Source organism: Drosophila sulfurigaster, chromosome 2L, assembly GCF_023558435.1.
Source record: "Drosophila sulfurigaster albostrigata strain 15112-1811.04 chromosome 2L, ASM2355843v2, whole genome shotgun sequence".
Classification (NCBI taxonomy): domain Eukaryota; kingdom Metazoa; phylum Arthropoda; class Insecta; order Diptera; family Drosophilidae; genus Drosophila; species Drosophila sulfurigaster.
Genome location: NC_084881.1, coordinates 15,437,517 through 15,462,892, shown reverse-complemented (window position 1 = coordinate 15,462,892; position 25,376 = coordinate 15,437,517). Strand labels below are relative to the sequence as shown.

Here is a 25,376-nt window from a genome sequence, read left to right as displayed (position 1 = left end):
GGAAAGCGAGTTTGAGGTTTCTGTTGGCAAAAATATAAAATCAAATATATATATTCTAATATACAATTACCGTTTTCGACTTGCATTTATTTTACATTTGAAAAACTTATTTATAGAGCTAAGCTACAGCGAATTATGTAGATTGAAAAATGTGGACCATAGCTTTATCTTTAAGAGCTGTGATCTCAACTTCATAAAAATATCTGCGTAAGTCAACTAGGCAGACGAGTTGAATCGAGTTTCAATCTTGCGTTCTTTAGTGAGCTTGTAGTCGAGTTTTAGCGTTTAGCGTTTAGCAATATCCAATATATAGTTTCTTATTTTCTTTTGGAAATGTTAACGTTATCTCTTTTGTTGCATAGTTTTTCTTTTGAGGCTGCGCAGCGCGGCTTAGTAGTTCAATTAGTTAATCTTATATGCATATATTGTTGGTTGTGTTTGTTTTGTCTCCTGAATGTTAATGGTGTGTTTTATAATGGATAAGGCTAGTGTGTTAGTTCTAATGTATCTGTATGATGCCCGATTCCAACAGCTTCATTATCTTGTCGGCAATAGCTGGATTTTGTAAATGTCTGCAAAACAATTAAATTAATTAATACAAAAATCAAAAATTATAGTAATTAAAATAAACTTACTCTTTGACAGCGTTTGGATCGTTTTGCATCTGCTCGAGAATCATACGCATGGCTGGGTCTTTAAGTATTTGCTGTATCTCTGGATCGGACATGGCATTCTTGAGCACCTCTTGTGGATTGCGTTGGAAGTTCATGGAGCATTGACGATAGCCATCAATTGCCTCGGCATTGTTAGGATCCAACTCAAGTGCTTTCTGATAAGCCGTCGAAGCTTTTGAGGTTTGTTGCATACCCTAAAATCAAACAGAAAAAATAATTAATAGAATTCTCGTATAGTACAAAACTTAAGGCACTTGCCTGCAGAATTTTGCCCTTTCGTATGTAACCCTTGATGAATTTCTCATCCAGCTTGATGCAAGTGTCGCAATCCTTTAGACCGAGATCAAAGGCAGCCAATTTTGTGTAGCAGGCCGCACGATTGCTGTACAATTTAGGATCATCGGGATTGCGCTTAATGGCCTCCGTATAATGTTTCACAGCATTGCTATAATCGCCTTTCTTGAAATACTCATTGCCCTTCTCCTTCTCCTCCTCGGCCTTGGCTGGGTCAATGTAAGCGCGACGTTCTTCCTCCTTGATTTTCGCTTCCACTTCGCTCAACGAAGTCTTAATCTCAGGCGTACGATGCTCCGACATAGCCTTCTCGTAGTAGAACTTAGCCTGCTTATAATTCTCCAGTTTGCGATACGTATTACCAATGCGTGCCAATGATTTGGCAATCAATTTGAAGTCAGCACGATTCTCACGTCCGACTTCGATACCCTTTTCACACTGCTTAATACAAGCATCGTACTCCTTGCGCTCAAAATACACAGCTGCGATATTGTTGTGAAACGTAATGTCAGTCGGATCGTGTTCAATGGCAGCGTTATAATGTTTAAGGGCAGTTTCGAATTCCTTCTTCTTGTACGCGGCATTGCCCAGTTCCTTCTCCTGCTTGGCAAAGTACTTTTTGCGATCTTCCTCATTCATCTCTTCGGGTTTGGGTTCAGCAGGCTTAGCGGGCTCAGCTGGTGCTGCTTTAGGAGTTGGTTTGGATGCTGACTCAGCTGAACCGGGCTGTGGATCGACATCCATGGGAAATTCACCTTGTGATTGCATATAGCTCAGCACTGAGGCTGTGATCTCCTGACGTCCTTGCAACAGTATGGCATTTTGCGGATCGTACTTTAAACCTGTTAAAAATATACATGAACATACACACAAACAAACACACGCACAAAGATACATGCATTAGTGAGTGAGGTTATGTCTGGCTGCAGTAGAGTTAAAGGTGCTTCATGCTTACCCTCATTGTACGCCTCAAAGGCCTTCATGTAATCACGTAGCCCAGCGGCTGCCGCTCCCTTGCGTGAATAACCTTTGGGCCAGCTGGGGTTCAGTGCAATGGTCTTCTCCGCATCCTCCAGAGCATCCTTGTACTTTCCGGCCTTGGCAAAGGCGGCAGACCGGTTGCTATACAGCACATGATTCTTGCCATCCAAGGCAATGGCTTCTGTGTAGGCGGCCACGGCCTCATCAAACTTTTCGGCATTAAGAGCTGTGTTGCCCCTTTCTTTCAGTTCGTTCACCTGCAACAAACACAACGTGCAATACAAATGCGTTTATATTTTCTTTATGCACTTATTTTTTAGTTACTTTTGTAACTCACCTTATCCATATTATTAGCGTTTTAATGTCTGATCTTTAACTAAATTAAATAAATGAATATTGCAATAAACACACGCCGCGCGTTACTAAGCAAAGGTTTTCTTTCGGGAACCTAAAATTGCAATAATGCCGCTGTCGGACTTTTCTAGAAATACATGAGTTGTGTTCTCGCGTGTGCTCTCTTTCTCTCTCTAACGCTCTCTTGTCAAAATGTCAAACTGCGCGCGTTGCCAGTGCGATATTTTCTGTAATTAGCGTTGCCACACTGTTTTTACTGTTAAATAAAAGTGCAAGACAACTCGTATTTAATTTTCTACAATTTGTTTACTAGCAAGCATATAATGCAAAAGCTAATAAATTAAAATTTGTAAAAATACTAGACTTTCATACAACCGGCTTGCGGCATAAAACAAGTTGGCATCATCGACAAAAATTACATTTGATTATTTTCGCCTGGCAACGTCGTTTGCAAATACGACAGACGCTGCTTTTTGCGTGCGCCTGGTAGGAAAAATATATGTTTCAATTTTGTCAAAATATTGAGAAACGGCGTATAACCAATTTTGTGGCGCAACGGCTCGAATCACAGTTAATCCCAACACACAGCAGTTGATTGCAGCAGCAGCGTAATGGCCGAGTATTTGGCATCAATTTTTGGCACAGAAAAGGACAAGTAAGTACAACAAAAAGACGAAAAAAAAACACATGCTATGACTACGATTAGACACTTGGGCACTTTTTCGTCTGAAAACATTGATACGTTTTTGTGTTCTTTCACAGAGTCAACTGCTCGTTTTATTTTAAAATTGGCGCCTGCCGGCATGGCGATCGCTGCTCTCGTATACACAATAAGCCGACATTTTCGCAAACGGTGTTGCTGCAGAACCTCTACGTTAATCCCCAAAATTCAGCCAAATCGGCGGATGGCTCACATTTGGTTGCGAACGTCTCCGATGAGGAAATGCAGGAGCATTATGACAATTTCTTCGAGGACGTCTTCGTCGAGTGCGAGGACAAGTATGGCGAAATCGAAGAGATGAATGTCTGCGACAATTTGGGCGATCATTTAGTGGGCAATGTGTACATCAAATTCCGCAATGAAGCTGATGCCGACAAGGCGGCGAATGATTTAAACAATCGCTGGTTTGGCGGTCGCCCAGTCTACTCGGAACTTTCGCCTGTCACCGATTTCCGTGAGGCCTGCTGTAGACAATACGAGATGGGCGAATGCACACGCTCCGGCTTCTGCAATTTCATGCACCTTAAGCCCATTTCCCGGGAGTTGCGACGATACTTGTATTCGCGCCGGCGACGTAATCGCTCAAGGTCTCGTTCCGGTGGCCCAAGGCGTCGGTCGCGCAGCCGCTCGCGTTCGCCACGACGACGACGTGAGGATCGTGGCATTGGCGGCGGTACAGATCGTGGTGAGCGCGGCATTGTCGGTGGCACAGATCGTGGTGGGGAGCGTGGCATTGGCGGCGGCACGGATCGAGGCGATCGCAATAATGATCGTGATGGCAACGATCGGGATCGACGCAAAGGAGGTGGTGGAGGAGGCGGTGGCGGCGGCGGAAGATATTAAAGTGGCTATTCTGACTATTGGAATTGCATTCAATTTTGGATGATTTTTCCAAGCGAGAGAAACGGACAAAACAAAATTGTGTGTGTACTCCAAGCAGCAAACGTGTATTTCTCACTCGCCTCATCTTTTGATTTTGTTTTTATATATATATTATATGATTTAGAGAAAGAAAGAAGGGGTGTCCTCCACACCACATCATATATTTGTATTGTACAAACCACCCGAAAAAATACACTATGTGAGTTACTTTATCGAGCGCCCATTAGAATTGTAATTACTTATACACACATTCGTAATAATAAAATTGAGTAATAATTATACAGATTTACACCTAAAAGATACAACTTCGAAAGCAATAGATACTCGATTGAAAGATACCTTAAAATTAAGTGTGACCAAACAGTCAAATGTTTTGCAACTGTAAAACTTTTGCTTTCTTTTGATTATTAATTTCTTGTAATTTTTAACTTTTGTAATGGACTTTATATCAGCTGTATATATGGAAGAAACAGTTCAGAAAGTTCACCTGCAATGAACATTTAACCTTGCAAACTGTTGCATCTGTTGGTTGCGTTACCTGAATTTAAAGATACATTTTTGCTGATACTAAGGCATTAACTTTATATAAACAGCGCTCTCTTCTATATCTTTAACAATCTTAAAAAAGGCAGTCATTAAATATTAATTTTCTTTCATTAATTGGCTTACACCTCTAATACTAAAATTTACATTCAACTATATGAATGATAAATAACTTTATTCTTATTCTGGGGGCTGTACAACAATCGAGTCAAGTTTTTCGGGTTTCTTGGGACCATCCTCTGTCTTGGATTCCATCGCTTTCAGCTGCTTTGTTATGTCAATCTGCTGTTGCAGTGTATATCTGTTTTCATGTTTGCGTCGTTGCTGCTGTTCCACATCGCGTATTACACCTTGGTGTAGCTTTAGTCTGTCAAGAATTTAGTTTAATTGAGTATTTTCATTGAAGATAAAGAGCAAAAATCTTACCGGTCCTCGGACTGTTTATAATGAACATAACCTATAATGGCGCTAGAAATACCAATTGCTACTCCCAATGTAATTTTAGCCGGCAACGACATGATTTGGATTTAGCTAAACATAAACTGCAAATTTTATTATTTAATTTAATTTTATTGCATTTGGAATTTGGTTTTAATCGCCGGCTGTTACGACACAGCAAACAAAACCAATGAGAAATTGGAAACAAAACAAATAGCGAACAATTATTGTTGTGTCGATGTCAACGAACCTTTTGATAAGCCCTCTATGATGTGCTACGATTTGTAAGTCGTGCATATATGTATTATTGTTATTCTTTTGTTATTTCATAAAATTGTAAATTTAATATAAACAAAACAATAGAGGTGGATAAAATTCCGTGGCGCTATCGATGATGCATCGATTTTAATTTTCTCATTTTAAAGATCGATTTCTTATTGCAAAAATCTATATGTTTTTTGTAGTTATTTAATTAATTAATTTATTATGAAGTAAATTATTCTTTAAGACAAATATATAAGTCTTTGTTTTCACAAATTTATAAAATATACTTTTCAACCGTGACTTCACTTCATGACTTATCGGTATATTTCCAAATCGCATATTAAATTAGCGCCGTTTGAAAAAAATATTATTCACGTGTATGATTTTTAAAAAAAGTAACATATTTTGCACTTTCTATTCAAATATTTCCCTTCTACTGATGAGTTTTCCGTTGCAATATAAACATTTTTCAAATATTTGAAGATGAAGCCAAACTGTTTCAGTATTTCTATACCAAGAAGTATATTTTATGGCATTGAGTTTTGCTGCCAGGGTTGCGATACAACATAATTGCTATTTGATTGTTCGATTACTATTTCGCAATGTAGGCGCGCACCTTGCCAATTTAAACATGCATTTGTTTGTGCTCATTGTTATCTTTCTAATCTATCATTTTGACGCAGTGTATGTTTTTGGCGTTTTGTTTGTTTATCGCTATCCTCCATTCAGCCAGAATGACGCAGTTGCATAGTCGAATAGTAAAATCAGTTTATATCTTAATACTGCACAGCTAGCTATTTTGGTTTATCCAACAACAAGAAAAACTTTGACCTGCTGCCACAGTAACGTCTGGGCCCTAAAGGCCTCAAACCTCGGACCTGCCACACGCAGCTGAAATTCTGGACATGCGCATCAAGTTGCACGCAATGCGAAGAAGCAACAGCACAAGTACCACATACGAATGTACGGTTGTGTGTGAGTGTGTGTATGGACGAAAGTAAAAGCGACAACCAGAGCAGCCAATGCGGCGTATGAGCAATATTATTTATCCAGTGCGACTCCAGTTTTCCATACGCCAAGTTGTGCGCGCCAGCAAACGGTGCTGACGGATCAAAAAAAAATCAAAAAAAGAAAAGAAAAATAACATTAACCAAAAAGGCACAACAAAAAATACAGAAAACTACTCGTAATAAAAAGAAAAATTTTTGACGTGCGTTCTGGCTTGCGATTTGTTTAAAAATATACACAAAACAATCAACAATTGCGTCGACCCAGCGCAATAAAAACTATTAACATATTAACATATGTAAATTATAAACACGGACCCCAGGCGCCAGGCAAACTTCAATTTGTGGGCTTCCTTTCGTTAGCATTTCCATTGCCGATTTCCATTCATATTTCATTAGCTAGTTTATTTGAAATATTTATGTCAGTGGCGCAAATATTGATTTCAATTTTTATGAGCGCTTTTTATGTTCGCTCTCGCCCGTGGGAGTCTTTAAGTGGGTGCTAAGACCTTGCTAAGTCTACGACTTTCGTGACACCTTCACAACAACGAAAAGGTCGTTTTAGGCCTCTTGAGACTTATACCTTGCGATATAATATACATAGCAGATACCTTTCTAGCTTTCTTTCCTTGTTGCCACTACAAATTGAAAGTTTGCTTTGCAGTGTACTCGGACCAATAAAGAAAAGACTTTTTTACTGTGACCAAGCAAGATGACCAAAGTGGAGCTATATAAATCTCGTGTCTTTGTTACAATTATACATCTTTGTGCATTGGGACAATTTGCCTATGGCTTGTACTACAGCAGCTTCGAGGTACAGCGCAGCTATAAGCTCAAGACCAGCGTCAGTCGTCGCCTGGTTCCCGAAACATTTCCCCAGAAGCTGCGACTCCTCAGCTATTGGTCGCTGGTAAGTGCAGAAAATGAAAAAAGCAATCTACATATACAGAACATTAACGTAGCTCGTCGTATATCATGGTCATTATAATTTGACGGAAATGCGGCCGCAGCCGCAATCGTTTCAAGTGTGTTCCAGTTCCATAAAAAACGTAAAGAGAAAATTAAACATTGGTTGGTTATTATTGTCTCCCATTTTTGTGTGCCATATGTTTATGTATATACTTTTTTATCTTTCCGTGTTTTTTTTTTTTGTGTGTCTTTTTTGGCTGGGGGTCAACAACTGCCGCCTGCTGCATCCGCGTATCTTTTTGCAGATACATTTTTGAATTCCATTTCCATTCAACCATTATCTCATTCATTTGTTGTCGCTGCAAAGTGTGCTGTGTGTGTGTGTGTGTTTGTTTGTGTTTGGCACGGAAAATAATTCGCCGTATTTATTTGCTCAGAGTGGTGAGAAAAACCTCTTTTGCTTTATTGAATTGTAAAGCTGGGCCACAAATCAAAAAAACACAAAAGGCCGAATTTTTATTGGTGCTGATAGATGCCAGATTATCTTATTGGCGTGAATGTAAATATGCCATACGGTGTGTGTGTGAGCAGAGGGCGAAGAATTTCAGGTCTAGCCTCCTCTGGAGGCAACACTTGTCTGTGGCATTGCTGGCAAACTCATTTACATGTCGTAAAATATTCTCAGAATTCGATCATCAATTATGGATTTTCACGCACAGTTGGCAACAGCAGCACATAAGACGCTTGTTCATCGCGGCTCATAAGAGAAGGCGTCTGCTGCCTTTTCTCTGGAATGCATAATTCATGTTAGGATTATTCCATAATATTCTTCAAAACATACTCTCTTGATTAACTTGCTGGCTTGACAAAAGTTATCATCCTTGCATTGGCAATTTGAACGAGAGAGCATTTCTCTGTCCAAAGTGACATTGAGATTGATGCATTCGACAGTTTGATGTAGTATTGAATGCTAAAGACTATTTCAATTAGTGTAGAATATATGCATGATTTATTGGTAACTGAAAGCCTGTCAATCTAAAACATTTATAGATAAATTCTGTATATCGTTAAGAAATTTGAGTGAATACAGTCAAACAACCACATTATTTCATTCCGTTAATTCTTGCCTAAGTGAATTCTCATTACGATTGGTGCTTAATCTAATTATTGTTAAAAACTAGTAAAAAAAAGCTATGGTCGTGTGTTTTCTGTGAGAAACTTGTTTCCCATTGCAGTATTGTTTTTAAAATATACCAAATTAATATACAACAAAATACTATAAATATACCAAAGGCCATACTTGGTATATTGATATAGTACTACATTCAAAATATACCATAAAGAGCAAAATATACCAGATTGTCAACAACTAACACCTGTAGTAAGTAGCGTTTTTGCCCATACAAAAGTATTTCTTAAATACATTGTACAATTTTTATCTGATTTTTGATCTGATAATTAGGAATCTTAAATACTACAATTATTATTGTATGTACTGACTTCTTCTGCCTGTTACATACATTAAATGCAGTCATAAAGTTAAAATACCCGATGGCTAGCGGATATAAAAATTATTAAATATAAAAGTGCTCATATAAATTTCTTAACATGTTTACTGACTAGAAGAGTACTTGAAATTCTAGGAAGAAAGTAAATAAACTAAATTCTATTTATAAGTGAAATAGATAAATATAAGATAAATAAAATAAATTTGTAGTTTAAAATAAATCGCAAGAGGAAAATGTAATAAATTAAAATTAGTTGTCTATGTTATACTAGCATCATAAATTATGTTCTTTATTTATGCACCAATCAAATTTTTACTTTAAACAATAGCTAGGGAAAACTACTTTAAATTCCGGTCTTTAGATGTGGAATAACACTCTCACTATTTATAGTTTATTTCCTCGAAAGAAAAACATTGTAAAGTACTTGGTACTTGGTACTTTTACTTGAATTCTATCTGCACATTTAGTTCAATTTGCAGGCAACTTTGATGACCTTGCGTGCCCTTGATTTATAATCTCGATACAATTAAATACTTTTGATCTTGGCGTAAAGTGCTTTATATCTTTCTTATATACATACATACATATAAATAATCTAAACGTGGGACATGAGTGCCGTTAATGCTGTAGATGCTAGATGCTATATGTTAGTTGTACAAGTTTTGTTTTTTAGCAAATATCTTTCATGTGGATTATCCATGGAATACCATGACCAGGTCATGCACACGCACCATTACCATCCGGTTGTGTTGTGTTTTTTTCGGTTGTTTGGCATTCCAATGGCTTCCGTCAAATCCGCGCGCCTCCGTAACGCGAATTGTTTATGTATGAAAATGAAAATAAACGTTTTTCCCGTTTTTCGCCAAACAATTGCATTGTAATAGTACACAAGACTTGATTTGATTATTCAATGATCGGCATATGCTTCAATCGCCCCCTACAGATATATTCACTTATGTGTATTTCACGATTTGTCTGCTCTGGAATATGTACATATATATGTCTGTATATTACTATATATGCTATATAGTATGTTGCGTTGGAGGCGCACGTTCGTCTTCCGTCGTTGATTTTGTGCAATTTATTACTTGCAAATTTATTAGCCAGATTTATGGAGCAGTTTGTACTGAAATCTTTTTTTCTTTCGCTAATCTGCCAACACCGAATACTTTCTTAGCTATCCGAAAAGAAAAGTGTATATTTTTATTTACTCAACACTTCTCATTTCAATTCACACTATTTTTTGGCATAACATACAATTAATGTTGTGGTTACGCGTCAATCACAGAAATTATTAAACATTCTTTAACATTTAATAGGGATCACTTAATGTCTGATTCATTCTGATATACTTTCAATATTGTGATTAATGTTTGAGTGTCAATGAAAATTAGTTGATTTGGAAAACTAAAAATGGTCATAAACATTAATTTATTACGAATTTCCCTAATAACTATAAATACCAAAATTTTATAATTCGATTTTTCCTTCTTCTGGCAAATCGCACCACATATTAACTATACTCTACCTCAGAATTGTTTTTTGCTGCTTGGCATTGAGCAACTCATTGGGCATTTGTTTAGTTCTGTCTCTGCCATTTGCTAAATTTATTTGCTTCAATATTTTCTAGCTTATTTTGTATTGCTTTCTCCTCGCCTCATTTGATAATTATCTGAAAACGCCCCCAAAAAAATTACAGAGCAACTGAAAATTGTCGCTGTTCATTCTTCAGTCTGTAAATTGCTGAGCTGTCATTATGTTGCAGCCGAAACGCATCTCTAGTTTATTGTTAATCTTGCTGCTGCTGCTGGAGGCGGATACAACCTCGATTAAATGGCACAGTGCTGGGGCTCCATTTGGCAATCCAGCTGCCTGGCTGGACAATTATTTGCCCTGTGTGCACGATTTGGTTGTGTTTCCGGCCAATTATCCGGCCGTGTTGCCGCTGCCGGCGGACATCTCGGTGCAAGGATTTCAGCTGCCACGAGATGGAGCCATGTTCTTGGCATCAGATGCCACCATTAATCTGGTCACTCCCAAGGAAAGTGGCAGAGGTCTCAATCCAAACTGCGAAAGCAGTGAGAAACGTGCCTACTTAGGAGCACCGAAGACGAGCAAATGGTTTGATCCCAACAGCTGGAGCGTGAACTCAGTAGTAGGGAGCAACAGCGATAGTGGAAGTGCTCCGTATATCCCTGAGCTGGAGCGCGTGCCCTGCGATGATGAGCTAGTGGTGATTCCCACCAACAATGCGCCAATCTCTTTTGATCTGGAGCATGTGCACACGTTGCGTTTGGGGCAGCTGATACTCTCGGGTTCATCGCTTTCTCGCACTTATCTGCAGGAGTTGATGAGTCGCGAAGTCGGTCAGCTGTTGTTTCACAATGCTGAAGGCGTGCAAGTGGATTATTATCGCGGTGAAGTCTGCGGTTGCCATAGCCAGCCCGATTTCCTAATTCAACCCGTCTGCGAGAATGTCGAGTGTCCGGTACCAAATTGTGAGTCAACCATTCGACCCTTGGGCTCGTGTTGTTTGCTCTGCGGCGCCCAATTGATGGCACCCGTCGCCAATTGCTTGGAGGAGCAGCGCAAGCTAGTGTTCGACTACTTTAATGCCGCCATACTTAAGGAGGATCGTCAGGATGAACTGCAGCTGCATGTGAGCCATGTCAGCAATTATCTGCAGGTGATTCTCTTGGATCGGGACAGTTATAGTGAACGTAGCACAGCGCTAATGCATCGCCTGCAGCTGGAGTCCACCTCGAGTTGGGTGTGGAAAAAGATTCCGCAGGCCGAAGTGCGTTATGCGGGTCGTCCCTATAATCCCAATATTAGCTTTGGCTCCGTCCTGCTCATACTCTTCTGTGTGGTGCTGGTGGCCATTGTGACGGTCATTATCTTGGCCCACTTTATGCCCGAGAATCCGCATCTGCGACGTATTCCACAGTGGATCAATGATCCACGTCGCGGCAATTGGCTCTTAGCTTTGCGCAGGAATCTGATATTTAATCGATTTGATGAGGCAGCTGGTTCTGGCCCTAGCTCTGGTGTGGAGCGTTTGGCGGTGATTGGCTATGATGCCGAGAGTGGTGAGGTGCGCGAGCGTTCCTTCAATAATCCCATGTTTGAGCAGGAAGAGGTGGAGGAGGAAGCAACGACTGCCGCAACAACTCCTGCTACAATCAAACCGGATATAGAAGGTGTGGGTGTCTTGTCGCCCAATGTGGAAACGGGCGAACTGGACAGCTGTAGCGTGGAGGAGCAGGAGCTTACAGAAATCCATTTGGAGTCCTCGGAAGCGGAAAGCGATGAGGAGGCGGAAACCAAAGAATAAATAAATCTAATGCATATTTCATATTCATATTTCCCTTGCTTACGCACACAATAATAAAAGGTATCTAATGTAACTCGATTATTCTATTCATCAAGCAAACAGTGCAGCTCATTTAGCTATTTTCCCGCTAGATCAGAGCTTTGGCTGATGATATATGTAAGTGTTTTATGACTGTTGACTCCATTTTAAAGAAGTATTAGGAAAACCACAGATATTAAATCGCAATTGGCTTCAATCAAAATTATTTAGTTAGTTCCTTAAAAACTGGGCAAAATAGATAAATATTCTTACATTTTAGCTGGCAAAGATTCTCAATGGAACCGCATGGAACGGTCCTTTTGATTTATGTCAATAATAAATGGTATCGATTCCAATTTGAGTACAGTAGCCTACCAGAAAATTTGACATTCGAATTACATCAATATAATTTAAAGCAAGTGCTGCATTTTAAAGCTTAGACTTTTAATTATGCTGTTATCTCTATTGTGGAATGAGGATGGGAACATTATTTATATTTAGCGCTGCGTCAATGTGCAAGGCTATGGCCCTTGACCTTCGCAGCATTTGAAATTAAATCGATAGTTCGCATTAGTTGTGTGTGGTGAGCGACAAAGTCGATAGCTTTTGTGCTATTCATAGCATGTCCACCTGTCACCAAACACACGCACGTACAGACAGACACACATGCAATAAGATTACGGGTCAACGCTGCTGTTGTAATATTGGGCGAAAGTGTTTCAATTTTTAATGCACTCCCCAAATGCTTTTACCGGTATTTATATACTTACAACATATGTACATACATATACATATACATACTGTTGCATTATCAACACTCACCTAATCTCAAGCTCGAAGCGTCTTGTCACGGTGATAAGCAGTCTTTATCAGTCGCGACCCAAGCAAAAACCGGTGTGGCAGGCCACAAACATTTAAACATGTATTAATGTATGTGTAATGCACATATAAACTACTATGTATGTATAAACTTAGATTGTGCGCAACCGCCTGTTAATCAGTACGAAGTGGACTTTTGTGCGTTAAACATGGCAAGATCGAAGTCGAAGAACAAGGGCTCCACGTCGCCTGGTTTTAATCGTGCTGTGCAACTTTTGCTGCACATAACGGCAGTTATTCAATTTAACTATGGCGTCGTCTATTTCCACAATTTGGAGATGCCATCATCAGTTTTCCATCCGTTTGCTGGAAAATTTAAGTTTTTAACATTTTTGTGTGCGGTAAGTGAACCAATCGAAATTGTGCAGCCCTAGAAGATTATCGATAAGTGTTGCCTATCTATCGCTCTCGATTGGCGCACATTCACCAAATTTTTAAAAGTATGATAAGAAAAGCAGCATCAAAGTTTTTTTTATACCCGCTACCCATAGGGTAGAAGGGAATTGTAACTTTGTGTCGGCAGGAAATGTATGTAACAGGTAGAAGGAGGCATCTCCGACCCTATAAAGTATATATATTCTTGATCAGCGTCAACAGCCGAGACGATATAGCCATGTCCGTCTGTCCGTATGAAACACTGGATCTCAGAGACTATAAGAGATAGAGCTATAATTTTTTTCGACAGCATTTGTTATGTTTGCACGCAGATCAAGTTTGTTTCAAATTTTTGCCACGCCCACTTCCGCCTCCGCAAATCAAAAAAATCGAATAACAAGCGTAATTTTAAAGCTAGAGTTGCGAATGATTCCTGAAAATTTGGTTGCGATCAGATAAAAATTGTGGAAGTTATTAAAGAAATACTTTTGTATGGGCAAAACCGCCTACTTACTAGGGGTCTTAGTTGCTTTGGCCGACAATCTGGTATATTATGCCGTCTATGGTATATTTTGAATGTGGTACTATATCGGTATAACAAAAATATCATTTGGTATATTTTTAGTATTTTGGTATATTTTGAAAAAATACCGTAATATGTTGCCTTTATTCAAAATGGGTAGCGGGTATCTCACAGTCGAGCACACTCGACTGTAACTTTCTTGTTTAGAATTCAGAATGAACTCAGTAAGTTGAAAAAGTTTCTCTCAGATTTTAAATAAAGTTAGATTATGCTAAATATGATCGGGTAAGCTAATAAAGTTAAATGTATTTATTAATTATTTATAATAGCTTCAAAGTAAAATCTAGGGTAATACATAGTGTACAGGGGGCAAATGAATTTTTCAGTCTCAAAACTTTATATTTAAAAAGTTTTTCTGGTTGGAGCAATAGCGAAACAAAAATGCGTTTATGGCTTTATTTACACCTATCCATTTTTGTTTTGTCTGTTCTTAACTTCCTGTACAGTGAGTGTCAAAACTATGCTACCATATATGAGATAGTATACCATATAAAGCCGGGTACGCAGGCGTCAGGCGACGCTGTTTGATTTCTACCACTCTAAAATCATCCCTTCTACCACAAGCATCAATATAAACTATGTTTTGTCGATAAGTCTTCTAGTATATTTAGTATTTTTAATTTGTTCACTTATGCATATATATTTATTTGATTTGTTGACTTCGAGATACTTTTGCACCCTCAATTTATTTATCAGTTGAAGTAGCCAATTGTGTTTCTTAGTAATCAATCAACACCAGAGCTTTGCTGCTGATTATGTCAATAACTCACTGCTGCTAATCTAAATAGGGCTAATCGTGAATCACAGCCATTCTAACAAAATCATTTGTAATCATTTCACGCAAGCAGTTATTTTGAATTCATGGCGTTGAAAGCTAATGTGGACAGTGTGCCCAAAATCTAAAAGCAGGCGGGGGATAAAATCACCGCGACAGTCAACTATCGATAATTAATTGATTGAAGACCACGGTCACACTGCTTCCAAACCGTCTTCAGTTTCACTTTTATGCTGGCCGGCTGTTGCTGTTCCGTCGTTGCCGTGAAAAAATCAATTACCATACTATATTGAAAATGGCCACAGGCGCTGCAACGCACTCGCTATTGAACAGTGTCTTTGGCGCCCTACGGACGCTACTCCACTTAACAGCGGCGGTTCAATTCACGTATGGCATCTATTATGATTACACATACGTTGAGTTTCCAAACTCTGATCCAAATTCGAAATTAATTCATCATCCGTTTGGGGGAAAATTCAAATATTTAACTTTCTTGGATGCGGTAAGCACTTGAAACGAACTTTTGGTAACTAGTCTGTTGTAGTACTTAGTAGTATCTATCTTAATCGTTACAAGTACATCGTGATAACCGGTTTCAGCTTCAATGATTTAGCGGTTTGCAATCAATTCCACTTCAATTATCAAACACACTTCCACCCTCCCCAAATAATCTAACAACCCCTTGTTAAACACACACACACACGCAACTCTCTATTTAACCGCCATTTGCCTATTACAGATAATTCAGGCGCTCTATTACATTGTCTCCCTCGTCAATGATTTTGTGGGTACAAATGAATTGGTGCCAAAACGTCCACCAGCAATTCGCAAGTTCAAGGACTGGCTGATGTCTACCCTTGCCTTCCCCGTGGCCATTAATGTAGGCGTCACCTTCTGGACTTTGTATGCCATCGATCGTGAACTTGTCTTTCCCAAAGTCTTAGACCCCGTCTTCCCCAGGTGAGTCTAATTTTGCTTGATTACCTTTTTGACATTAGAAATTACTAATGAAATTTCTCTTTTGTTTCGCAGTTGGCTGAATCATGTTCTGCATACAAATATTGTTGTCTTCATTGTGCTGGAAATGTTCACCTCATATCGCGCGTACCCCTCGCGCAGCAAGGGCTTGACTGGTTTGGGCATCTTTATGGTTAGCTATCTGGTTTGGATTCACATCATCAAGCACTATTCTAATGTCTGGGTCTATCCTGTGCTGGAAGTCCTGCAGCTGCCACAGCGTATTGTCTTCTTTGTCGCCGTGCTTGGATTCACCTTTGCCCTTTATTTGCTCGGCGAATTCTTGAACAATGTGGTGTGGGCCAAGGAGGTGAAGCTGTCGCAACGCAAGTCCAAGTAGGCTGTGTGTATGTCTTTTAAGTCTGTAGTCAATAGAATTGTCTGTGTGCTCGGTCTGTTTAACTAGCAACTACTTAAATCAGCAAAAGATGTCGCTTATAAATATATATATTTTACACAACAATCTATTTAAATTATATAGTTGATCTAATCCTAAAAGAATGAAAATTAAAAACAAAAAATTAATAATGAATAGTAATTGGCTTGAATAGCAATAAATATACAAAACTTTTGTAGCATTTCAATTAGATTGCACTTGCAATTTTGCAAAATTCGGATTTGTCGAACAACGTTTGGTTCTCAATTAGATGAGCATAATTAACGTTTCAAGTATTTCAATTGCATAATTCATATCAAAGCACATCAACAAACACCAACAAAAACCACTGTAATACCTGTACATTTCGATTTTAGAGTCATTGCAATTCTACAATTATTATTACAATTACAATAAAAATGAAAATAAATCTAACTTATTAGAAAAAATCGATTTGTACTTTTCAAAATGGCGCCAACGGTTATCACAATCTAAGCTAATCGATTAGCAATTCCAATTAGCAAAATCTTAAAGCAGCTGCACTTGCATATTGTGAGTGGGAGGCTGTGATTGGCCTGCCACACCCAATGGCAACTTGTCTCGAAAGCTTCCAAAATGCAACTCTGCGTTGTCAATCAGCTGTTGGGCCATCTTGTTGTGATCTACGCGCCCAAGCAAAGGGAGTGAGAAGAATATTTAATGATACACGGCTGTGAAGAAAGTGCGTATCAAAGGTAAACCAGCTGCCTCATTACCCCTCGTGCCTCTTCCGCACCGGACATTGTGTGTGTGTGTTTTGTTTTTAGCAGCCAAGTGTAACTTTTCAACTTCTGTGGAAAATGATCTAATGCTGGCGAGTTCAACGCATCTGCTGTTGATGCCCCTGTTGCTTACCTGCTGTTTTACCACCGAAACGCCCTCGTTCTGGGCTAAGGCGTTGTCATGCTACCTGCTCTATAAGTCCAGAGGTTATTTCCCAAACCTGTACTGACCTTTTTGGACTATCATCTTTCTTCATTGTTTTAATATGGTTTCGTTGAATTAAATTAATTTCAGCTTAAACTGCAACTTTTGAATATTGTTTGTTGCTTTAGCGAATGCTTTACTACTCCATACAGTTCTATTTTTATACACCTATTCAGGGGATATAAAAATGTATATAACTTGTTGTTTCATACGGGTTCACTTTAAGTTCTAGGGCAAACAAATACATATGTACTATACATACCGTAAATGGTGATACCTTTCCTAAAAATATAATTGTATACATTTTGCATAATTTTATAGTTTTTAATGAAGATATTCTTTGATAAACTTCTTCCTCTATGACATTTTGAGTCATCAGTTTATAAGTTCCTCTATGGGACATTTAAAACCAGGTTAAGCACAATAATTAATTTGTTTTGCTTGATCTTGATAATAATTGACGTTTTAATAGTTTGTTTTCAACAATAACAAACTTCATTGTATTTTATCACCAAGACATCATTTATAGTTGAGATGAAATTATATTTGTTTATTTTGCTCGTTAGACAAATGAAAATAAACGCAACGGAATTAGAACTTGTGCTGATTTGTGATGTATCTGTAATATAAACAACATGCAGCTATAATTGAGATTTCCCTCTTGGTTCTAAAAATACAACATTGTAGTTGGGGATGTTTAAAATGGGATTTAAAATCGGTTTATTAGTTACAAAAATCTTAATTGTAATCATTTTTTTTAGGCACTTTTTTGTAACACAATTCGTTTCAGTTTTCGTTTTTTTGTTTGTGTGATTTTGCCCAATAGGGCAACTTATTTGTACATTTAAAACAACATACATAGATGCTAAAAATTCACTAGTCTAGACTGTCAATATAGCGACAATATATAGTATATATAAAATGGGTAACACACAGACAAAAGCTTAAAGATAATAGTTTTCGATTGAGATTTGTAAACACTTTTCAAAAACTTAATGGCTATGAGTATTCGTTAATTCGTAATTCGATGTTGTAGTGGAAGAGTAGAGTTTTTGAAACTTAAGTAAATGCATTTCGTTAAGTGGGATGCAAATTGTTGCTCTCTCTATTTAGAGGGCAGTAGCAGCATTTTAAGCTTATCCGATTCGCTCATAATCGTTGGTTCCTTCTGATGTCGTGGTCCAAGCAGCGATTGCATTTCCGTAGCTTCCTCCGACAGCAGTACGTTGCGCTGACGACTTGCCGCATTGAGCAATCGCATCGCCTGCTGCAGTTCATCGTTTCCATAGCTGGGCAACGTGTGTGTGGCAATGTCGAAGGGATTGGCCTGTATGCCCACATCACAACTAGTCTTGCTGTTGCGTGAATTTGGTTTGCCTGTTGAGAGTCCCGAGTACGAGCTGTGCAACATGATGTCGAGTGGAATATCGAGTTCAGCGGAGGAGCAGCTCAATGAGTCACCGTTGACATCAATTGCAGCAGCCAATTGTCGTGCGTATTTGTGCTTGAAATCACTATTCGAATCCATATCGAGATCGAGATCCAACTCCACGCCGCCGTGTTTGTGAGACTTGTTGGTAGATTCCTTATTGCGTGACTTGCGACTGCGCTGCGAGTTGCGAGAATGACGATTGGATTCCCCAGACTTTTGCATGTGCTTCAGAAAATGTTCTAATGCCGCCGCCTTGTTGCCATTGTTGGGCAGCTCTTGGATTGTTGGCCCAGCATCGACATCATCATCATCGTCATCGTCGTCGCTTAACTCCTGCTTGACCACCACATTGAGATCTTGTATCTTGAACGAGGCACGCGAATTTTCCTCCTCGTCTGAGGACGTGGTCATGCCTTGATTCTGCAGAAAAGGCAATATAAACTGTCCATTCTTTTGTATGAATTCGTTGATGATTGTGGGGTCGAGGCCCCCATTGCGACGCCGACTGCTGTTGTGCTGCTTTTTGGTGCTCTGGGCAAACATGCCCACTTTGTGACTAGCATTTGGATACGTGGTCTTCTTCAGCGCAATCACTTGCGACTCCACCGAGGTGCTGCTCTCCCGTCGTCCACGTCCAGCGGCGCTGCTGTATTTGGTGCGTCCGCTGCTGGCCGCAATGAAATCGCGACGCCGTTGTGTGCGCTTATTGCTGCTCGAGGCGTAACCACCATGTTTGCCATGTTGTCGCGAACGTGAAGCAACTTTAGTTTTCATTTCGGCAATCTTCACTGAGACCTGCGAGTCGACTGAGTTGCGACGCGATTCCACAGACACGTGACGCACGCTCACACTAATCTCCGAGTCCAGCGAGTTCTTGCGTCCAGCCTGGCCTTGACTGGAGGAGTTTGTGTTGCCTGTTGTGACGCCAGTCAGGGCCATGCGACGTTTCACACATTGCGGCAAATAATGCACCCAAGTGGAGCTTATCTCGTTCGTTTCGGACGAGTTCAAATCATTCACATCGAAATTTAAGCCCACTGGATCGGTGTGCGTATTGTAGAGGGTTATAGATAGTCGGCCCTTGTCCTCAAAGTCCTTGCGCTTGGCCCAAGTCTGTGCAATGACCTTGTGTTTGGGCATCTTGACTTCCTCGACGACTTCCTTGCCACACTTTCTAGAAAACAATCCATTTCAATGTTACAGAGCAAACAACTGCCATCAGCGAAAGCATATGTACATACTTTTTGATGTAACGCTTCCAGGTCTCAATGGAGGACGGAGTCCAGCACCACGTAGACATTAAAATGCCCGAACTGAATAGGCAAAGCAAATGCAGTTGGAGCACGCCAACGCTGGGACGATTCTCGATCTTACACACGCTGTTCTCATCAAACACCGAGGTGATGCGACAACTGCAAAAGGAAGAATGATTCATTAGAAGATTGCAAGTGGATTGTAGTTCGCTTCTACTTACAATATGTACTGCCTAAGGCTTTCGGCCCATTCGGAAGAGTGGCGAAACTCCGTCACATGACAGGCGATGGCAACGAGTATGAAAATTAATGTTAACAGCGCACAGACACCCATCCGCATAATAATCAAATGGATTTTATTGCTAGCCGATGTGGATTTAATGTCGTTGGCAAAATGCTTTAGGCCAAACAACATTATCATGCCACGCGTTATGAAATAGCCACCAATTAGAATGACGCCGCATAGAGGTCCAAGCAGCAAACCGGCACGCATCGAATGATTTGTGTAGCCCACAAAACAGATGCCCACAATGCCGCTGCCATCAACCTCACTCAACGCCATCGTTGTGATCGTTAGCACCAAGGGCAGCGACCAAGCCACCAGATGAAAGTATGAACCCTTCTTGTCGATGCGATCTTGCACATGGCCCATGGCCCGCCAATGCCAAGCATAGGTGAGGAATACAAACCACACCATGCCGGCAGTCAAAAAGTAGTATACAAGCACAAATATCACAATACAGGAGAGATTCTCGCCGGCCGTGGGCTCCGAGTGACGAAGTGTGCCATCTTTGCGACAGACGATATCCTCGCGAGAACCCGACGTAAACTGCACAAGCCAACTGCAACGGCATAATAAATAGTTTATTAATAAAATAAAGATAAGTAATCGAAAACGTATAACAAAATTACTTGATTATGATTGTAATGTTCAAAGGAACAATGCATTATGTTAAGTAATTTAATTTTGGCAGAAATAATTATAGTATTCTAATGTTTAACTCACCCAAAACAGGAGATAAGAAAGCACAGATTGATGTAAAATACAATGACAGCTGGATATTTGTTGGCATTCTGCCAGTCAATGAGAAAAGTTGCGACCACAAACAGATTCGACAGCAGACATAAAGTTCCACCATATCCAATGAGCTTGTGAATCTGTCTATGCTCATCGTCCGTGTACAACGGATCCTTGCATTGCACGCCGCAGCCCTCAATGCCGGGATAATAGCTCGCCGCGTTGTCGGCGGGCACCAAAGGTGCCAAACATTTGCCCGTTACATTGAATTTCATTTCGCGGGCATCATTACTGCACTTCATGGGAAACAAGGTTTCGTTGCAACGCAGAAATTTCGGGAAAAATGTTGTGTTGTACAGCATGCGGCAGGGCTCGAGGGTAATCTTGCACATTTCATACGAAGGCAGGTAGACCATGTCCTGACCATTGATTACCTCGCACTTGGGCTTAAAAACAGCGCACAAAAATGGCTGCCAAGGCAACACATCAGTTAGACAAACGGATAAATATGGTAATTGGTCGATTGCTTACCTGTATAACAGCCCAGCACTTGGGCACATGTCTTAGCGCATAGTAGCCACTCAAGGCCTCATCCAACTCCTTCTCCTGGCGATAGTCCGTCAAGCCCAGACTGGTAAAGCCGTAGGGTAACTTGGAACCCAAGCAAGTGTTGTGTGTGGCATTGACTTCGAGGCATCGTGAACGTCGCACACAGTGTATGTGCCGGCTGTCGAGATCAATCAGCCAAGGCTTGTCGTCCTTGCCCTTTTTGCCATACAGTCGATAATTGGTTGTGCCATTGATTGCTTCTAGATCGCCTTGAGTTGAGCTCGCTGGCGTGGAACTAGAGGCGGGCGTGGCAAAGAGGGCAGCGGGCAGACTGAAGAGCAACAGGCAGCTAGCAATGAAAGTGCTCCTAGCGAAAAACAAAAAGATATCAATTAACATTTAAATGAGTTACGTTTTTTGCATACTTACGGCATCATAATGTTGTTGTGAGGTGAATATGCCGCGATCGCTATTAATATATTATAGTATTAAACGCAGGCTTTGTGAATATTAATGTCGAAGATGGGAAGACAGAGACGCAATGCAAGCGCCTTCTTTGGTACCTACAAAATCTCACAGTCAATGCATTTTGCTGTCGTTTTTGTGTATTGCTGCGTAATGCTGCTGTAGCAGCGTATGCAAAATTCAAATGAATTCTAAGCACTTAATTCACAAAAATTAAATAAAAATAAAAACTAAAAATGCAAAATACAGAACCCGCGCACACAACGAACGAAAAAGCAATAGCAGCAACAAATGAGCGTTTTGTGATTGTTGTTTGCAGACCACCCACACGGCAGTTATCGTTAATCGTGCACATCGACCATCTATCGAAATGCAACCAGTCGCGGTTAATGGTTATCGATGTCTTGCGTTTCTTTACAACCCTGGCCGCAGTTTGGCTTGTGCAAATTTTTATGAAAAAGGAAAAGAAGAAGGGCTTGGGAATTTAAATTAAACTTGTGCGTCTATTTTGTACAAACAAAGCGGCCAAATTCTCAATTGAAGCCATGGATGCCACAGCTCCAGCCATAGCATCGCATGCTCCAAGCGAGACAAAATTACAAATACTACAACAACCCCCGGCGTCCGCGGCGGCCGCTGCGGCAAATGAAAATGGTGTACAAACAACAGCAGCAAAAAAATCGGAAACACAAACAGCAAATTTAGTTGGAAGTGGAACTGGAACTGTTGGGCCTGTGACTGGAGCTTCTTCTGGTAAGTATATAAGAGAAAGAGATAGAGGTAGCGGTATAAATGTTATTGTTTTGGGTTCCATTTACAACAACAATTTTTGTTTACTTGCCTCCCGCAGCAATGCATTCCAATGTTGAGGCTGGAGGAGAAAAAGCGCAAGAGGCGCAGAAAAATGCGAAACTAAAAACAGAGCTAGCGCCCACTGAAAAGGTATTGATTACCATATGTAGTGCGGACCGTAAGAATAAAAAGACCTTCATGTCCTTGCCCAGCCGCAAGGATGTGATTGAAAAAGGTAAGTAAAACAAAGTTTTGTTTTTAATGTCCAGTTAAACACAATTCACGTTATTCATTCTTAAATATGTGCTAATTAATGTTGCAACTTCTCTTACAGCTCACAAATTTGGACTATCGGGCAGCACAATTGTGCTGGAGAGCAATGGCTGTGAGATCTGCGAGGATGAAGTGCTACTCTTTGCAGCCAAAGAAAAAATATTATTAATGCTGCTCGCCGAAAGCGACGAATATGTCATATTACCTCCACCCTCGCCATTGAATCGATCTGAACGCGCTGGCAGCTCCATTGATCCCAGCTTTGTTTCGAATGCCAACGATTCTACAGTGTCTAACGATGAGACACTGTCGCTTGCCAGCGTTACGCCCAGCAATTCAAAGACATCGACAGCGGCTCAATTCAAAGAGTTTGCGATACCTTGGACAAAGGTACCTAATGACATTATGAAGCTGTTGCGCGGTAAGACCAGTCTGGGCAAGCGTCTCAATACGCTGGCGAATCTGCTGGTAGATGCACTGAGAGAGCGTTCTGCTCACATACCTATACGCGTATTTCGGGAGGTTGCCCAGCAGGCGGCACAGAAGTACCCGGACTCGTTACTGGAAAAAGATCGTGAGGGTCAACAGATTGCTACTTCGCCACAAGCGCTCATCTCAAAGATGATCAATCGTAACAATGCGCTCAATCGTCCACAAAAGCGTGCGAGCTCTGGCAGCTCTGACATACACATCAGCAACAGCAGTAAGAAACGCAAATCTGCCAATGCAGGAGGCGGAGGAAGTGGATTGGCGTCTAATGGCAATGCCAAGTCAGCTGCACTCAATCGTGACCTGGAGGAGAAAAAGGAATTGCTCATTGCCAGCTATCGTGGCAGTGCCAAAGTGGAGTTGGCCACCATTGCCGAATATATGAAGGAATGTTTTCCATTGCAGCGTGCATTCTTCAACAATAGCGAAAAGATACCCGATATTACGGCTATCAAGTCCAACTGGCCGTATATTTTTAACAAAGAGCAGTTGTATCAGCATTTTGAGTTGCTTATGTCAATTGATCCTCGTTTGTTGGAGCAACGTTTTGCGAGTGAACGGGAGCGCATCTTTAAGTTTTTTAAGACGTCCAAAAATAAGAAAGTCAATGCACTGGAGGAGAATAATGCGAATCTGGTGCGTGGTTTGGCCTATCATTTCAATGAGGATCCCGATTACATATTCAAGCACTTTGAAAACGGACCCTTGCCCAAGGATGTGCTGCAGCACATCAATCCAACCAATGCACCCTGGGTGGCTCTAGTCAGTGAGTGATCAGAATGCTTTTACCTTATCACTCTATACATGTATTAATATTGTGTTATTATCGTATTTTAGATACACCAGCTGCTGCTGGAGGCACTTCAGAGGCAACCTCAGAGGCAATGGTGTACATTGAGGGGCAAATAATGAGTACATTTGCTGCCACAGATGCCGATTTACCCGACATTATTGCGCAATTGCTCTGCTACTATTATACCTTCAACATGATGTACCCCAAGGAAGCCAATCAAACACTCGAATTTATTGTCGTCTATTTTGTGCAGCATGCGCCGGAACAGGCGCGTAACTCCAAAAAGAGCATCACATCCAACAGTAAATTCAATCAACTAATTGCCAAACTGGCCAATGCGAATGGTTGAGAGCAGACACCAGTCTAATTCTCATCTAACTGCATCGTATCGAATCAATCGTCGTCTCTAACAACAAAATACTGTTTTTAGTTTACAATATTTATTATTTTTGCAAAGAGAAAAACAATTTCACTTATACTCTCCCCCTATGTCTAAGTTCTGATTTACATTAAAGTGTGTAGTACTTATATATGTATGTTATATTTAATTTCGAAACTTATTGTTTGGATTTGTGGCATAGTTGTTCCTCAAATCGTTGATCATGAAGTCCATATCTTCTCCTTTATCATATGCACGATTTGCTACGCGTGTAAGCTTCCTGCGCATAACATTACGCTGTTTATCGTTTAGTTGCCGCTGATCTGTGATGTTTATCATAGACTTTTGTTTTTCAGAGATGCTGGGCGTCGTCTGCGTGAAAGGCTTCTCTTTGGCATAAGGCTTTCTGTGAGCGTTGAACTTCCCGTTTGCGTTCGGCTTCCCCTGAGCTTTGAACTTCCCTTTGGCATAAGGTTTTCCGTGAGCGTTGAACTTCCCGTTGGCTTTCTGCTTCCCCTGAGCGTTGAGTTTCTCCTTGCTATTGGGATTTCCCTGGGCGTTGGATTTCGCCTTCGCCTTGGATGAGCCATCATCGTTGTCGTTATCATTGAAGCTTTCCCAAGTGGTTGTTTGATTACGCTGTGCTTCGATAACATTGCGCCTGTGATTCTTCTCGCGTTCTTTCAGGATATCCTTAGCCTGCTGACTATCCATATTAAAGCGATCTGCACTACGCGCTTCCTGTTCATCGCCTACAATGTCGTTCTTCACGTGCTGCCAGGGTTTCGCCTCCTCGGGCACTGGAGGTGGTGCTGTGCGCACATATGGAGTGGGCCTGAACTTTTGTTGGCCCCATGTTTTGGAGCGTTCTTTTATTTCATTTTTGTGTCTGTTAAAGTCACGCTGCGGATTGTAATTATTTTTTCTATACGACATTTTCGCCGTTTATTTATTTACTCTTCCTGTCGATGTTTCGATATTTAAACCTTTCGATAATGCGACATGCGCTATTTCGATACTTTTCGATAAGCGCTG

At 40.5% G+C, this 25,376-nt stretch overlaps 8 protein-coding genes and 1 long non-coding RNA gene across 14 annotated transcripts; 4 read left to right on the top strand and 5 right to left on the bottom strand.

The window, feature by feature from the left end:
- Positions 1 to 66: 66 nt before the first annotated feature.
- LOC133834959 (stress-induced-phosphoprotein 1) lies at positions 67 to 2,542 on the bottom strand. Its single transcript, XM_062264756.1, has 5 exons — positions 2,287 to 2,542; positions 1,924 to 2,206; positions 933 to 1,810; positions 636 to 868; positions 67 to 572 (listed from the first exon to the last, which is right to left on the bottom strand). Exons 1-5 carry the CDS (start codon positions 2,293 to 2,295, stop codon positions 500 to 502), a joined length of 1,476 nt encoding a protein of 491 aa, XP_062120740.1. The 5' UTR covers positions 2,296 to 2,542; the 3' UTR covers positions 67 to 499.
- Positions 2,543 to 2,733: 191 nt separating this feature from the next.
- LOC133834960 (splicing factor U2af 38 kDa subunit) lies at positions 2,734 to 4,185 on the top strand. The gene is made up of 2 exons (XM_062264757.1): positions 2,734 to 2,958; positions 3,066 to 4,185. The coding sequence occupies exons 1-2, from the start codon at positions 2,915 to 2,917 to the stop codon at positions 3,865 to 3,867; spliced, it is 846 nt and encodes a 281-aa protein (XP_062120741.1). The 5' UTR covers positions 2,734 to 2,914; the 3' UTR covers positions 3,868 to 4,185.
- LOC133834961 (protein PET117 homolog, mitochondrial) lies at positions 3,999 to 5,280 on the bottom strand. Of its 2 annotated transcripts, XM_062264759.1 has the most exons (3): positions 5,138 to 5,280; positions 4,876 to 4,991; positions 3,999 to 4,816 (listed from the first exon to the last, which is right to left on the bottom strand). In XM_062264759.1, the coding sequence occupies exons 2-3, from the start codon at positions 4,965 to 4,967 to the stop codon at positions 4,630 to 4,632; spliced, it is 279 nt and encodes a 92-aa protein (XP_062120743.1). In that variant the 5' UTR covers positions 4,968 to 4,991; positions 5,138 to 5,280; the 3' UTR covers positions 3,999 to 4,629. The 2 variants fall into 2 exon arrangements, with proteins under 2 accessions (XP_062120743.1, XP_062120742.1); XM_062264758.1 differs by lacking the exon at positions 5,138 to 5,280 and having other exon boundaries at positions 4,876 to 5,131.
- A 962-nt stretch (positions 5,281 to 6,242) lies between these two features.
- LOC133835196 (androgen-induced gene 1 protein) lies at positions 6,243 to 16,382 on the top strand. Of its 4 annotated transcripts, none has more exons than XM_062265112.1 (4): positions 6,243 to 6,337; positions 6,823 to 7,068; positions 15,279 to 15,499; positions 15,572 to 16,382. In XM_062265112.1, the coding sequence occupies exons 2-4, from the start codon at positions 6,871 to 6,873 to the stop codon at positions 15,894 to 15,896; spliced, it is 744 nt and encodes a 247-aa protein (XP_062121096.1). In that variant the 5' UTR covers positions 6,243 to 6,337; positions 6,823 to 6,870; the 3' UTR covers positions 15,897 to 16,382. The 4 variants fall into 4 exon arrangements, with proteins under 4 accessions (XP_062121096.1, XP_062121095.1, XP_062121093.1 ...); XM_062265111.1 differs by having other exon boundaries at positions 6,243 to 6,361; XM_062265109.1 differs by lacking the exons at positions 6,243 to 6,337; positions 6,823 to 7,068 and adding an exon at positions 12,845 to 13,147.
- LOC133850438 (protein amnionless) lies at positions 10,254 to 12,042 on the top strand. Its single transcript, XM_062286545.1, has one exon. It carries the CDS (start codon positions 10,332 to 10,334, stop codon positions 11,907 to 11,909), a length of 1,578 nt encoding a protein of 525 aa, XP_062142529.1. The 5' UTR covers positions 10,254 to 10,331; the 3' UTR covers positions 11,910 to 12,042.
- LOC133835198 (uncharacterized) lies at positions 16,288 to 17,080 on the bottom strand. The gene is made up of 2 exons (XR_009893523.1): positions 16,827 to 17,080; positions 16,288 to 16,594 (listed from the first exon to the last, which is right to left on the bottom strand). It is a non-coding gene; the product is annotated as an uncharacterized LOC133835198 (long non-coding RNA).
- A 515-nt stretch (positions 17,081 to 17,595) lies between these two features.
- On the bottom strand, positions 17,596 to 21,891 carry LOC133835192 (protein smoothened). Of its 2 annotated transcripts, none has more exons than XM_062265105.1 (6): positions 21,580 to 21,890; positions 21,133 to 21,517; positions 20,590 to 21,071; positions 19,805 to 20,425; positions 19,572 to 19,742; positions 17,596 to 19,504 (listed from the first exon to the last, which is right to left on the bottom strand). In XM_062265105.1, exons 1-6 carry the CDS (start codon positions 21,585 to 21,587, stop codon positions 18,004 to 18,006), a joined length of 3,168 nt encoding a protein of 1,055 aa, XP_062121089.1. In that variant the 5' UTR covers positions 21,588 to 21,890; the 3' UTR covers positions 17,596 to 18,003. The 2 variants fall into 2 exon arrangements, with proteins under 2 accessions (XP_062121089.1, XP_062121090.1); XM_062265106.1 differs by having other exon boundaries at positions 19,256 to 19,500; positions 21,580 to 21,891.
- A 126-nt stretch (positions 21,892 to 22,017) lies between these two features.
- Positions 22,018 to 24,492, top strand: LOC133835193 (uncharacterized). Its single transcript, XM_062265107.1, has 4 exons — positions 22,018 to 22,368; positions 22,466 to 22,642; positions 22,742 to 23,935; positions 24,007 to 24,492. Exons 1-4 carry the CDS (start codon positions 22,161 to 22,163, stop codon positions 24,309 to 24,311), a joined length of 1,884 nt encoding a protein of 627 aa, XP_062121091.1. The 5' UTR covers positions 22,018 to 22,160; the 3' UTR covers positions 24,312 to 24,492.
- On the bottom strand, positions 24,384 to 25,338 carry LOC133835197 (circumsporozoite protein). The gene has a single exon (XM_062265114.1). It carries the CDS (start codon positions 25,275 to 25,277, stop codon positions 24,507 to 24,509), a length of 771 nt encoding a protein of 256 aa, XP_062121098.1. The 5' UTR covers positions 25,278 to 25,338; the 3' UTR covers positions 24,384 to 24,506.
- Between the last annotated feature and the right edge of the window lie 38 nt (positions 25,339 to 25,376).